Genomic DNA, 15,448 nt, shown 5'->3' on the forward strand with positions numbered 1-15,448 from the left:
AGTACAGTACTATTTAGTGTCTATAAAATCATCCATGGTTATTACATAGTTTAAGTAGTGCAGTGACATTTGATTACAATTTTTTTTGGTAATACTGGGGGGTTCAATCAGGGTTTTGTACTTGCTAGGTAGGTGCTTTATCATTTGAGCCATGCCTCTATCCCAGATTACAATTATTTAATAAGCAAACAAAGTTCACATACTTGTGTGCCATAGCTCTAATATGGTCCATCAAATCTGACCTCTTTTGATCTCAGCTTAATAATATACAATGCTTTTATCTCTTATTCACAGTATATTCTACACAACTTAGCATGAAATCTACCATTGTGCTTGATAACTACCATAGCATGTATACTCAGTTTTATCATAAATGAACTGTAGAAATTAATTAAATTTGGTAGCACAGGGATTACAGGTTAAAGTATGCAAGTGTGCAGCAGAATCCCTACCTAGGGTCATTATCTCCAGAACTAAAATCTTTATAAATGTTAATTTTGGTATTTAGCCCATGAATAATTATTAAGATTACTCTTAAGTAATTAGATAGATTTAATTGCATTAAATTTAATCACTCAAATGCAACCTTTTATCACAAAGTTAATATTTTTCTGTAAACTGACTCACCATTTAAAATGTAGTATTTTCTCAGATATTATCTGTGTAATCCCAGGTTTTATATGCAGTTTAAAATATACACTGCTGGGCACAGTGGCTCAAGTCTATAATCCTAGCTACTTGACAGGCAGAGATCAGGAGGACTGCAGTGTGAGGCCAGTCCAGAAAAGAAGATCTGAGACCTCATTTCAACCAATGGCTAGACATGGTGGACATACCTGTCATCCCAGCTATGTGGGAAAACACAAATAGGAACACTGCAATCCAGATAGGCATGGGTATTAAATGAGACCCTATTTCAAAAATAAACTGAAAAAGACTAGGGGCATAGCTCAAGTGGTAGGGTGCCGGCCTGCCTGGCAAGCAAGAAACCCTGAGTTCAACTACCAGCATAGGCAAAATAAAAAAATTTATAGCAAACCCACAAATTATTAAACTAAAAACAGATCCCATCCAAAATCTTCTCTGTGCTGGACTTTGTTAAACAGTTGCCTACTAATCTCTGTTTAAAACAAAACTTAAAGATGGTGGATTAAAGACACCCATCACCAGCAGCTCCGGAGAAGTGACAAAGTACAGTGGCATACCAGCCAGCTTTTCAGCTAGTTTTTTTCTTCCTGAGTGGAACAGGGACTAGACCACAGAGGGTGGATGTTTGACTACTTAGTCACACTCCCAGTCCAGTGGCAAGAAACAACACTACAACCAAGTCCTGCCTAAACATTGTGAATACTCCAGTGGAAAGGACACAGAGGATTAAAGCCTCCAACCAAAGATTTGGCCGTAGAGGCATAAATCCCAGCATAGAAACACAAGTAATATGGAAAAGCAAGGCAACATGACATCTACAAAAGTCAACAGTTTAATAACAGAAGACTTGAATTATAGTGAAGTGAATGAAATCTGAAACACTAACTCAGTGATCAAAATGATCAACAAAATTAAAGAGGACATGTCTAAACACCTGAACAAATTCAAAGAAAATTTAAGCAAACAGTTGAATGAAATAAGGAAGATAATGCAGAATACAAAAGAGGAATTCAATAAAGATGTAGAAATTCTAAAAAAAAAAAAATTGAAATTCCAGAAATGAAAAGTTCAGTAAGTCAAACAACAACAACAAACTCAGTTGAAAATGTTTCCAGTAGACTGGACCAAATTGAAGACAAACTATCAGGGCTTGAAGATGAGGCAGATGTATCAGAATATTCAGAGAAAGATAAAAGAAAAAAATAAAGAAGTACAAATGGAAAATGTAAGACCTCTGGTGTGCCATTAAAAGAACAAACCTGCAAACCACGGGCATAGAAGGAAAAGAGGTGCAAGCTAAAGGGCATAGAAAAAGTTTTAAATAAAATAACAGGAGAAAATTTCCAAAGTCTTGAGAAAAACATAGTCATGAAGACTTTTAGGACACCCAATAGACAAGATGAGAAAAGAATCACTCCAAGGCATATTATAGCTAAAATATTAAATATGCAGAATAAGTAAAGAATACTGAAAGCTGCAAGAAAGAAGTGTCAAGTCACATATAAAGACAAACCCATCAGAAAACAGATTTCTCAAGAGAAACATTAAAAGCAAGGAGGGCATGGAATGATGTATTTCAAGCCCAAAACAAAATAACTTCCAGTTTAGATTACTATCCAACAAGGATATACTTCATAATTGAAGGAAAAATAAAAACTTCTTATGATAAACAAAAACTAAGAGAATTCATGACCACCAATCTAGCACTGCAGAAGACACTTAAAGTATCCTATACACAGAAAAGGAAGATAAACACAACCAAGAAAATATAGGAAAGAATAATTCTCACATGAGGATTGGGAAAGAATCAAACAGCACAAAAAAACAACAAAATGACAAGAATTGCTGCATACCTTTCAGTAACTGAATATTAACAGCTTCATTTCTCCAAACAAAAGACACAGACTGGACCAGAGGTGTAGCGCAAGTGGTAGTGCGCCTGTTTTGCAAGCACAAAACCATGAGTCAAATCCTAGTACTTCCCCCCACCCTACAAAAAGACACAGATTGGTGGGTATGATTAAAAAATAAGACCCAAGCATTTGGTGCCTACAAGAATCACACCTAATTGGAAAAGACAAACACAAGCTCAACGTGAAAGAATGGAAAATAACCATTCAACAAATGGTGTTGGGAAAATTGGGTATTCACATGTAGAAGACTGATACTAGATCCTTCTCACCCTATACAAATATCAATTTAAAATGGATCAAAGATCTTAATATATGACTTAAAACTTTGAAAATACTATAGCAAAACAGGGAAAAATGTGAAGATACAGGCATGGGTAATGACTTTCTGAATAGGATTCCAATTGCTAAGGAAGTAAGAGCAAGAATTGAAAAATAAATTGCATCAAATTATAAAACTTCTGCACATCAAAGGAAACAATTACCAGAATGAAGAGACAATTCACAGAATGGGAGAAAATCAAATACCAAAAGAAGAATCCATTTAGTAAATGGGCAAATGAATTAAACAGAGAGTTCTTAAAAGTCTAAATAGCCAATAAATACATGAGGAAATCTTTCAACATTCTTAGCCATAAAAGTAATGCAAACAGAAATGACTCTGAGATTCCAACTGACCCCAGTCAGGAATGGCAATCATCAAGAAAACAAACAATAACAAATGCTGGTAAGGATGCAGAGGGAAAAAGGGAACCCCTCATACACTTTTTGTGGGAACGTAAGTTAGTGCAGCCACAATGGATATCAGTATGGAGACTCCTCAAAGAACTTAAAATAGAACTACCATATACCCTTTCTATACCAATTTTGGGCATATATCTAAAAGACTATAAGTCAACATATAATAGAGATACCTGCACACCCATGTCTATTGCACACTTTTCATTTTAGCCAGGCTATTGAATCAGTGGAAGTACCCAGCAACTGATGAATAAAGAAAACGTGGTACATATACACAGGAGAATAGTATTCAGTTAAAAAGAAGGATGAACGTATGTCCTTTCAAGGAAAATGAAGAGAAGTGGAGATGATCATGTTGAGTGAGATAAGCCAAGCTCAAAAAGACAAATACTACATGTTTTCTCTCTTACACAGAATCTAGACCTAAAATGATAGTAATAATAATATGACATGAATGCAAAAGAGAGACTGTTTGGTGGGGGAAATAGTAGGAAGCAACAGTCAACAAGGAAAGGGTGCGGGGGGAGGGGGCGGGAACAGCATAATGAAACCCAGTAAAAATTGTTAAAAATGCAGATGGAAGAATGAACAGGGGTTAAAAAGTGTAATAGAGGGGGTGAATTTGATCAAAGTACATTATAGACATGTATGGAAACATCACAATGAAGCCCCATTGTATAGATAATTTATATGAATAAAAATAACATTTAAAAATATTTTTAAAAACTCATTCACCCTATAAAGACCATAGAATAGTCCTAAAAATGGGTTATAATTTGTTCAATGATTTCAAGTGAAAGAATATAGACTGAGTCTTTTTTTTTTCTTTTATTATTCATATGTGCATACAAGGCTTGGTTCATTTCTCCCCCCTGCCCCCACCCCCTCCCTTACCACCCACTCCGCCCCCTTCCTTCCCCCCCCCAATACCCAGCAGAAGCTATTTTGTCCTTATTTCTAATTTTGTTGTAGAGAGAGTATAAGCAATAATAGGAAGGAACAAGGGGTTTTGCTGGTTGAGATAAGGATAGCTATACAGGGCATTGACTCACACTAATTTCCTGTGGGTGTGTGTTACCTTCTAGGTTAATTCTTTTTGATCTAACCTTTTCTCTAGTACCTGTTCCCCTTTTCCTATTGGCGTAAGTTGCTTTAAGGTATCTGCTTTAGTTTCTCTGCGTTAAGGGCAACAAATGCTACCTAGTTTTTTAGGTGTCTTACCTATCCTCACCCCTCCCTTGTGTGCTCTCACTTTTATCATGTGCTCATAGTCCAATCCCCTTGTTGTGTTTGCCCTTGATCTAATGTCCACATATGAGGGAGAACATATGATTTTTGGTCTTTTGGGCCAGGCTAACCTCACTCAGAATGATGTTCTCCAATTCCATCCATTTACCAGCGAATGATAACATTTCGTTCTTCTTCATGGCTGCATAAAATTCCATTGTGTATAGATACCACATTTTCTTAATCCATTCGTCAGTGCTGGGGCATCTTGGCTGTTTCCATAACTTGCCTATTGTGAATAGTGCCGCAATAAACATGGATGTGCAGGTGCCTCTGGAGTAACAGTCTTTTGGGTATATCCCCAAGAGTGGTATTGCTGGATCAAATGGTAGATCGATGTCCAGCTTTTTAAGTAGCCTCCAAATTTTTTTCCAGAGTGGTTGTACTAGTCTACATTCCCACCAACAGTGTAAGAGGGTTCCTTGTTCCCCGCATCCTCACCAACACCTGTTGTTGGTGGTGTTGCTGATGATGGCTATTCTAACAGGGGTGAGGTGGAATCTTAGTGTGGTTTTAATTTGCATTTCCTTTATTGCTAGAGATGGTGAGCATTTTTTCATGTGTTTTCTGGCCATTTGAATTTCTTCTTTTGAGAAAGTTCTGTTTAGTTCACATGCCCATTTCTTTATTGGTTCATTAGTTTTGGGAGAATTTAGTTTTTTAAGTTCCCTGTATATTCTGGTTATCAGTCCTTTGTCTGATGTATAGTTGGCAAATATTTTCTCCCACTTTGTGGGTGTTCTCTTCAATTTAGAGACCATTTCTTTTGATGAACAGAAGCTTTTTAGTTTTATGAGGTCCCATTTATCTATGCTATCTCTTAGTTGCTGTGCTGCTGGGGTTTCATTGAGAAAGTTCTTACCTATACTTACTAACTCCAGAGTATTTCCTACTCTTTCTTGTATCAACTTAAGAGTTTGGGGTCTGATATTAAGATCCTTGATCCATTTTGAGTTGATCTTGGTATAGGGTGATATACATGGATCTAGTTTCAGTTTTTTGCAGACTGCTAACCAGTTTTCCCAGCAGTTTTTGTTGAAGAGGCTGCTATTTCTCCATCGTATATTTTTAGCTCCTTTGTCAAAGATAAGTTGCTTATAGTTGTGTGGCTTCATATCTGGATCCTCTATTCTGTTCCACTGGTCTTCATGTCTGTTTTTGTGCCAGTACCATGCTGTTTTTATTGTTATTGCTTTGTAATATAGTTTGAAGTCAGGTATTGTGATACCTCCTGCATTGTTCTTTTGACTGAGTATTGCCTTGGCTATTCGTGGCCTCTTGTGTTTCCATATAAATTTAACAGTAGATTTTTCAATCTCTTTAATGAATGTCATTGGAATTTTGATGGGAATTGCATTAAACATGTAGATTACTTTGGGGAGTATCAACATTTTTACTATGTTGATTCTACCAATCCATGAGCATGGAAGATCTCTCCAGTTTCTATAGTCTTCCTCAATCTCTTTCTTCAGAAGTGTAGAGTTTTCCTTGTAGAGGCCTTTCACATCTTTTGTTAGGTTTACACCTAGGTATTTGATTTTTTTTGAGACTATTGTAAATGGAATTGTTTTCATACATTCTTTTTCAGTTTGCTCATTGTTAGTGTATAGAAATGCTAATGATTTTTCTATGTTGATTTTATATCCTGCTACCTTGCTGTAGCTATTGATGATGTCTAGAAGCTTCTGAGTAGAGTTTTTTGGGTCTTTAAGGTATAGGATCATGTCGTCTGCAAATAGGGATATTTTGACAGTTTCTTTACCTATTTGTATTCCTTTTATTCCTTCTTCTTGCCTAATTGCTCTGGCTAGGAATTCCAGTACTATGTTGAATAGGAGTGGAGATAGTGGGCATCCTTGTCTGGTTCCTGATTTTAGAGGGAATGGTTTCAGTTTTTCTCCATTAAGTATAATGCTGGCTGTAGGTTTGTCATATATAGCTTTTATAATGTTGAGGTACATTCCTTCTCTTCCTAGTTTTCTTAGAGCTTTTATCATAAAGGGTATTGGATCTTGTCGAAAGCTTTTTCTGCATCTATTGAGATGATCAAGTGGTTTTTGTCTTTGCTTCTATTAATGTGCTGTATTACATTTATAGATTTGCGTATGTTGAACCACCCCTGCATCCCTGGAATGAAGTCGACATGGTCATGATGGATGATCTTTCTGATGTGTTGTTGGACTCTGTTTGCCATTATTTTGTTGAGGATTTTTGCATCCATGTTCATTAAGGAAATTGGCCTACAGTTCTCCTTTTTGGAGGTGTCTTTTTGTGGTTTGAGGATGACAGTAATATTGGTTACATAAAATGAGTTAGGCAGTGTTCCTTCCCTTTCCATTTCATGGAACAGTTTAAGGAGAGTTGGTATTAGTTCTTCTTTAAACATCTGATAGAATTCAGCAGAGAATCCATCAGGTTCTGGACTTTTCTTTTTTGGGAGACTCCTTTATTGTTGCTTCAATTTCATTTTGTGTTATAGATCTATTCAGGTGATTAATATCTTCTTGGTTCAGTTTTGGATGGCTGTAAGTATCTAGAAATCTGTCCATTTCTTTAAGATTTTCAAATTTATTAGAATATAGATTCTCAAAGTAGTCTCTGATGATTTCCTGGATTTCCATGGTGTTTGTTGTTATCTCCCCTTTTGCATTTCTGATTTTACTGATTTGGGTTTTTTTCTCTCCTCATTTTAGTCAGGTTTGCCAGCAGTCTGTCAATCTCATTTATTTTTTCAAAGAACCAGCTTTTTGTTTCATTGATTCTTTGTATGGTTTTTTTGTTTGTTTGTTTGTTTCTATTTCATTGATTTCAGCCCTTATTTTTATTATTTCTCTCCTTCTGCTTGTTTTGGGATTTGCTTGTTCTTGTTTTTCTAGGAGTTTGAGATGTAGCATTAGGTCACTGATTTGAGCTCTTTCTGACCTTTTAATGTATGCACTCATGGCTATAAACTTTCCTCTTAGGACTGCCTTTGCTGTATCCCACAGGTTCAGGTAGGTCATGTTTTCATCTTCATTAACTTCCAGGAAACTTTTAATTTCCCCTTTTGTTTCATCAATGACCCATTGATCATTGAGCAATGTGTTGTTCAGCTTCCAATTGTTTGCATGTTTTTTACTGTTGTTTTTGTTGTTGATTTCTAGCTTTAATGCATTGTCATCAGCTAGAATGCATGGGATTATTTCTATTTTCTTATATTTGCTGAGGCTTGCTTTGTGCCCTAAGATATGATCAATTTTGGAGAAGGTTCCATGAGCTGCTGAGAAGAATGTGCAGAAATTGGATGAAATATTCTGTAGACATCAGCTAGGTCCATTTGATCTATGATGTGATTTAGTTCTAGAATTTCTTTATTGATTTTTTTGTTTGGATGAGCTATCTATTGGTGACAGAGGGGTGTTCAAGTCTCCCACTGCCACCGTGTTGGGGTCTATATATGTCTAAAGGTCCTGCAGAGTGTGTTGATGAAACTGGGTGCATTTGACATTAGGTGCACATTGGTTGATAACTGTTATTTCCTTTTGGTGTATTTCCCCTTTTATTAGTACAGAGTGTCCTTCTTTATTTCATTTTATCAATGTAAGTTTGAGGTCTACTTTGTTTGAGATAAGTATTGCTACCCCTGCCTGTTTTGGGGGGCCATTGGCTTGGTAGATCTTCTTCCAGCCTTTCACCCACAGCCAGTGCTTGTTTCTGTCGATGAGATGGGTCCTGTAGGCAGCAGATTGTTGGATCTTTCTTTTTAATCCAGTTTGCCAAACGGTGTCTTTTGATGGGGGAATTAAGTTTGTTAACATTCAGTATTAGTATTGATAGTTATGTGGTGATTCCTGTCATTTAGTTGTCTTTGTTGTTTAAGGGTTTGAGTGTGTGCAGCTGAATCAATGTTACTCTCTGCTTTCTTACCTCTTCTTCTCCTGTGGTTTGGTACTGCCTGCCCTTTCATGGTTTTGTTTGCTTTCACTTTCTGTGTGCAGAATTCCCTAAAGAATCTTTTGTAGTGGTGGCTTGGTGGTCATATATTGCTTTAGTTTCTGCTTATCATGGAAGACTTTTATTGCTCCATCTGTTTTGAATGATAGTTTTGCTGGGTAGAGTATCCTAGGGTTGAAGTTATTTTCATTCAGTGCCCGAAAGACCTCACTCCATGCTCTTCTTGGTTTGTTTCCATAGAGAAATCTGCTGTGATTTGATGGGTTTAACTTTGTATGTTATTTGTTTTTTCTCTCTCATAGCTTTCAATATTCTTTCTCTATTCTCTGTGCTTGTTGTTTTAATGATAACATGTAGTGTTACAGACATACATACAGTTGACCACACAGACTGTTTTGGTCAAGTCTGTGTGGTGTCCTGGAGGCTTCCTGTACCTGAATGGGCATCGTTTTCTCTAGATTTGGGAAATTTTCTGGTATTATTTTGTTGAATATATTACAAATTCCTTTTGATTGCACCTCTTCTCCTTCTTCAATGCCCATGATTCTCAGGTTTGGTCTTTTGATGGAGTCGGTGAGTTCTTGCATATTCTTTTCACAGGTCTTGAGTTGTCTGACTAATAGTTCTTCAGTTTTTCATTTGATTTCCATTTCATCTTCAAGTTCTGAGATTCTGTCTTCTGTTTGTTCTAGTCTGCTGGAGCGGCCTTCCATTTTGTTTTATTCTTTTTTCTGAGGTTTTCCATATCATGGGTCACTTCCTCTTTAATATTGTCAATTTTCATCCTTAATTCATTTATCTCTCTATTTATGGTGTTCTCTGTTTCATTTTGGTGTTTATTTAGGGCTCTTATGAGTTCAATTATTTGTTTTGTGTTTTCTCATATTCTTTATTTTTGTTGTTTTGGAATTTCTTGAGTGCCTTCTATACATTTTAGTTGACCATGTCTAGTATCATCTCTATGAAATTCTCATTGATTACTTGCAGGATTTCTTCTTTGAGGCTGTTCTTGTGGGCTTGTTGGGTTCCTTGGTATAGTTTATCTTTGTTTTGTTGGAGTCTGAATCTGGTTATCTGTTTTCTTCATTTCCCTCTACATCCTGTACTAATTTATTTTTGGGAGGAGAATGGTTTCTATCCCTTTTTTGTCTTCCCATCATTCCACTTGGTACTGTTTCTGTCCCTGGTCTATGTGTAATTTAGTATTGGCTAACTTACAACAGTAAAACTAAGAAAACTAAGAAAGAAGGAGAAAAAAGAAAAAGAAAAAGAAAGAAATGAAAGAAAAAAGAAGAACCAAAGAAATCAACAGGGAGAGATGGTGGACAATTAGACAGTGAAGAAGACAAACAAACTCTCAGCCATGTATGTCTCCAGCATCTCAGCAAGGTCCCTGATTCACGGAGCTCATGCATTCTGCGTCTGTGCTCCAGTCACTGTTTGGATCTTTCTGGATACATGTACTTTATAAAAACCTTTTTTCATAACATTGGTCTTACAGGATGATTGACAGAGCCTATATGACAGATGAGACCTCTGATGTTGAACATCCACGTATGTTAGGACTTTGAGCCACTGTTGGTGCTTCCTTTTTTCCTCAGATTCTACTAAAGTCTCAGAGAATTTACTGGCTTCACAAGATGTCACATTCAATGATTCAGTCTTTCCTCACATACGCATCTAAGGAATGTTTTGGTATCAATCACATTTCCCCCTCATTTTTGCTATAAACCCAGATAGGCACAGCCCTTGGCCACGAAACAGGGAAAAAGCTAAAATTTATTTTTCTAATGGTGGATAAATCAGCACCTAAAGGGCTATCAGTAAAATAAAATACTGTGTTTAAAAAAAAAAATCAACCAAGGTAAGGGAACTACAAAAACAATTAAGTTCGTTTCATTGTACAAAACCCAGCCCACAATGTTTTTTAGAACTTCACTACATGGAATGTTGGATATTTAATGTTTCACTTAGTCATATCTTTCTGTACTAATTTGAATACATTGACAAGACATTTTCACTGTTTTGCAGGTAACACATCTACCAGAGGAATGAGATATCAATAAAGAGGATAGAGAACAGAAGCTAATTTCTTCTAATGAAGTATGTTGGGGGAATTAGTGATTTTGAGACAGAATTTTGTCGTTTTCAGAGGTGTATTTCCAATACCAGCAAGTATGTGGTATATGCTAAATGAAGGCATGAATGTAGAATTCAAAGAATACTCTTTTGATAACAACCAAAAAATGAAGAATTCTACTTTAAATACTATAAGAGAATCTATGTTTCAAACATATAATTCAGTTTAAAATTATTACACTAACTGTGATTTTTAAATTCCAGTTATCATATTTTCAGATTTAAATCAAGAATAAATTACTATTAAAAAAAAGTCATACCAAAGAAAGAGCTGCTTGAGTCTGATGAAGAAGTGGTTCCGGGAGGGAAGAAAGGTGAATACATTCAGGAACTTTAATAGTGCCTCCATCCAAATCTGCTATGATTACATCTAACTGCAAGAGATCAAAAAATTAATCTATAATTAATAAAATGTATTTGTTATTAAGCAAATTAAATTGGTCTTGACTGATTCAAACTGAGAAGAACCAACTCTGGAAGAGATTTATGGCTTAGCTGTAGTAGAGTTTGGGCCCATGTGAGACTGTCCAGTTATCCTACATTTCTCAGCCTCCTTTGAAATTAGGTGGTGAGTGTGACTGTTTCCACCAATGGAACGTAAAAAGTAGTATGTGTGCACTTCTAGCCACTTAAGATAGGAGCATTACAAGGCTTTTTTGTGTGGTCATTCCTTTTGGTATAAGCTGAAACTATGATGACAGTGTCTGAGGGGATTCTTGCAGAAAACAAGGACAAGGGGAGCTTGGACATTAAATGACTTCATAGAGCAAACTAGTCTGGCATAATGGAATATTTCTATGGGTTGCTACATGAATTTTGTCTGAGATAACTGCATTTTGATCTTTTATTATAGTAGTTTAGCCATACTGAATGAATTAATATTTATTGTAAGAGTAATAACCAAAGTAGTAAAAATCAAAAAGACACTGTTTAGGTGCTTAAGAAAAAAACTGATTGTAAGCAATGTACAAGATTATATTTAAAAATAACTTACATAAAAATGTAAGAGAAACTAGCCAAGATGAGTGAAGTTGTTACAATGATAATGTGATTATAACTCATTCTAATTTAGTCACTAAAAATGTAAGAAATTTACATTTGGTGACACTTGGTTTGTCCTATTTCCAAGTTTGACTGAATATTTAGTGGTAATAAATAATCTACAAACCATATGGGTTGCTTCTAATTAGTACTAATTATTAATTACACACTAATATGTGTAGTAATTTACACATTTTTATATGGTGAAACCAAAGTTAAATAGAGTAGATATCAACATATAAGGCTAGGAAGAATGAATAATATACAATTGAGGATCCTACTTTTAGTTTAAGTTATACTTCTGATTTAATTACAACTGTAATTACTGTGTAAGTACCAACAGAGCTGGTGCTAGCATTTCAAACTACAACAGAAGAATTACCAGGTCTTAACGATCTATACATACAATGTCATGTAGCCTAATCTTTTCAGTAAAGAATTTTTTATACTCCCATATTCTGTTCTTTGCACTTCACTTTGCACTTCAGAGTACAGTTCCTTACCTCACATAACAAAGCCCACTCTAGTATGGGGCAGCTCAAGTAGTTGGAAATGCTTATACTGAGTAGAAATCTGTTCCTAAATTCATTATCCCCAATGATTCTCTTTCAGCCTTTTACACCTACAAAAAAATAATAATCTTATCCTTATCACTTAAACAATTGTCTGTAGCTGTCAAATAGTATCATATTATTACCTGAGAAAATTTCCTCACAGCATTATAGAATATACTTTCTAAACTCTTGATGATCCTGGATGTCCTTCTCAAAAGCACTTTATTTTTATTTATTTATATTTTGGCAGTACTAGTATTTGAACTCAGGGCCTTGCACTTGCTAGGCAGGTGCTCTATCACTTCAGCCCACATCCCTGAGTCCTTTTTTCCTTTAGTTTTCAGTTAGGGTCTCATGTTTTTGCCTGGGGCCAGCTTCATACCTAAACCTACCTATAACCTTTCAGCATAGTGAACTGGGATCACACCGCCACACCTGATTGAGAGGGAAGTCTCATTAACATTTTGCCTGGCCTGGCCTAGAACTATGATCCTCCTTGAGTAGTTAAGATTATAGGCGTGAGCTACTAAAATCAACTGGAAGGAGTTTATTTTGTTAAGTTCCTCTTGAAGTGTGCTACCTAAAATCAAACACATTATTCCATAACTAGATTTTCCTTCTTTGGTGTTTCTTTCGTTTTTTTTTTTTTGGTATTTGGTAATTGGAATTAACAATATAAGAATTTGATGGAAGCGCACAATGAACTTGTGTTTCACTAAAACTAAACTCTTCTGTAAACTTTGTATTATTTTTCAGCTATTCAGTATTAACACATCTCATTTTAAAAAGTGAATAAAATGAATAATAAGAAAAGTATGAATGAAATATTAATGCATTAGTTACCATCTTTTCTCATACACAGGATGAAGAACACAGAAAGATAAACTTAATCTGCCCAAAGAGGAATATTTAAAAATATTAATGAGAGCTGGGTGTGGGAATACATGCCTATAGTTCCAGCTACTCAGTATGATGAGGTAGGAGGATTGCTTGAGCTCAGGAGTTCAAGTCCAGCCTAGGGAACATAATGAGATCCCAATCTCAAAAAAAAATTCATGAATTTCCTTTAAAAATCTCCCATAATTGCTATAAGGCACAATTATTTAGAATTTTCATTGTTTTCCTTCTAACCCTTTCTATTGGAAATGCAACACATTTGAAAATAAAAATTTGGTAAAATGTTACAGGATTGAAAGAAATAGAAAAGCCTTCTGTATTCAATAACTGGACATTTTAAAGATGAATACTTACAAGTTCATGGATATCAGTTTTAAAGATGGAATGCACTCCTATAATGAAAGGCGTTGGGGAACTTAGAACTTCCAGTAGCTGAGCCGGGAGAATGGGAATATAAGGATAACTGGAAATGATAAATATGTGTCATATATATATTTTTTCACAATATAAACATATTTTTGCATTTTTTATGTAGTATGAATTTTTGATTAACAATTTTTCACATTTGTTAGTGTCAAAAATTTAAAAGTAATGATTAAAAAACCTTCATACTCAAGATATGATCAAGCATAACAAGATGCAAAGCACATGGAGCCCAGATGAGCCTCTTTATCCCTTCCTTCTCCTAAGCAAGCAGTTTCTTTAGGTCTTTTAATATTATTTTGAAAGTATTTTTCCTTATGGAGAAACCTGACATCAGGAATTGATACTGATGGTGCCTCCCCTTTCAAGACTAAGTGATGATTTATCTATAAAATATAATCATTCAAATTCCATTTTCTTTATTTGATGCTTGCATTCAGAAAAACATCAAGAAAAAAGTTAAGGTCAAGAACACTCTGTTTTATCAAAAAGGTTAAGAAAAGCACACACATAAAAAATTTTAAAGAAATTCCAGAAACAATTTAAAATTTCTTCTAGCACATATAATCTTCAGTTTCCTAGATGTTATTATTAGCAAATTAAACAGTACATTTTGTTTTTTATTTTTTATTATGGAAAAATTTTAACATGCCTCCTAAAATAGAAAAAATTATAATGAAGTCCTATGCATCTAATCCAGGTTTGATAATTACCAATGCATACTCACATACAAACACATATAAACATATACATATGTACATACATATCTATGTGCATATATGTTTTGTTTTACCCACTATGTTCTCTTCTCTACTACATTATTTTGAAGAAAACCCCAGATACATCATTTACATATAAAAACATTAGTAGGTATCTTTAAAAAGACTGTTTATTAATAGAACTGTAATATAACTCCTAAAAATTAATAATACTTCTTTAATATCAAATAGCCCCAACTGGAAACTTTTATCCCTAACTGCATTCAAAGAGAATTAAGTGTGCTGACAATACTATTCAAAGTAAATTCAGTATTTTTCACTGAATTAATCAACACTTAGTAATGAACAACTTGGAAAAGTCCTAAATTTCAGGCAAGATTTTATTAGAATCATGATTCTTGTAATGGTGTAACTTTGTGGTTTAAAACCATTGTGCCAAGACAGTAAGTAAGGCATAATTTGGAAAGACACAAAATTACCAAGTAAAACCCTCACCTATATTTAAGAGGAAACATTAACGACTCCAGGGCTCTACAGGCATCACTAAGTCTCTGGAAACTTGCAGAATGGAAGAGTACCTTATTTTCTGTAAGGACTGCACAAAAGAGGTTCAGCACATTTTGAATTCCTAAAAACACAAGAGCAAAGGCTTACCAAATGCATTTAACTGTATCTGTGTTGCCAACAATTATAGATGTACAATGACTTAGAAACAAAAGGTCAGTCTTCTTGGATCTCTGAAGGCAAATGTTTGATTAAACTATAAATTCTAAACAACTATTGATATGTTTTCCTAGACTTCCAGCTTTTTCTTTATTCTTCAAATCAGTGTAACACTTATTGAACATATTATGTGATTATATATTATTGCCTTCTTTTCAACTTCATTCCCAAGTTTGTATGTAATTTCTGTTTTACATGCTAATATTGTTCTCTCTTTCCCTTTAAAGACTATTTATCTGATGTTACTACAGACATTCTGTCTAATCTTAATTACATAGCCCATCTACATTTGTATAAGGACATATATTTGATAATGGTCACCCAATAATAAAATTGTCTAATGAAGCATTTCTCAGAATATATTCCTGCTGTTAATCAAAGTATGACTGTATAATTGCACCAGCTTTGTTGTTTTAGCAATTGGACTGATATA

At 34.9% G+C, this 15,448-nt stretch overlaps 1 protein-coding gene across 11 annotated transcripts in view; it reads right to left on the reverse strand.

Annotated features, from left to right (window-relative positions):
• The window catches only part of Sbf2 (SET binding factor 2), a 406,422-nt gene that overhangs the window by 152,513 nt on the left and 238,461 nt on the right, over positions 1–15,448 (reverse strand). For 10 of the 11 annotated variants that reach the window (XM_074041194.1, XM_074041166.1, XM_074041157.1 and 7 more), the window contains exons 7-9: positions 14,788–14,920; positions 13,505–13,613; positions 10,919–11,032 (exon numbers count right to left, since the gene is read on the reverse strand). In XM_074041194.1, the coding sequence (XP_073897295.1) occupies positions 10,919–11,032; positions 13,505–13,613; positions 14,788–14,920 (356 nt within the window). Of the gene's footprint in view, positions 1–10,918; positions 11,033–12,202; positions 12,481–13,504; positions 13,614–14,787; positions 14,921–15,448 lie in introns of those variants that run through there. The other variant, XM_074041197.1, reaches the window with a different exon arrangement.

This window comes from Castor canadensis, chromosome 1, assembly GCF_047511655.1.
Source record: "Castor canadensis chromosome 1, mCasCan1.hap1v2, whole genome shotgun sequence".
In the NCBI taxonomy this organism is placed as follows: Eukaryota; Metazoa; Chordata; class Mammalia; order Rodentia; family Castoridae; genus Castor; species Castor canadensis.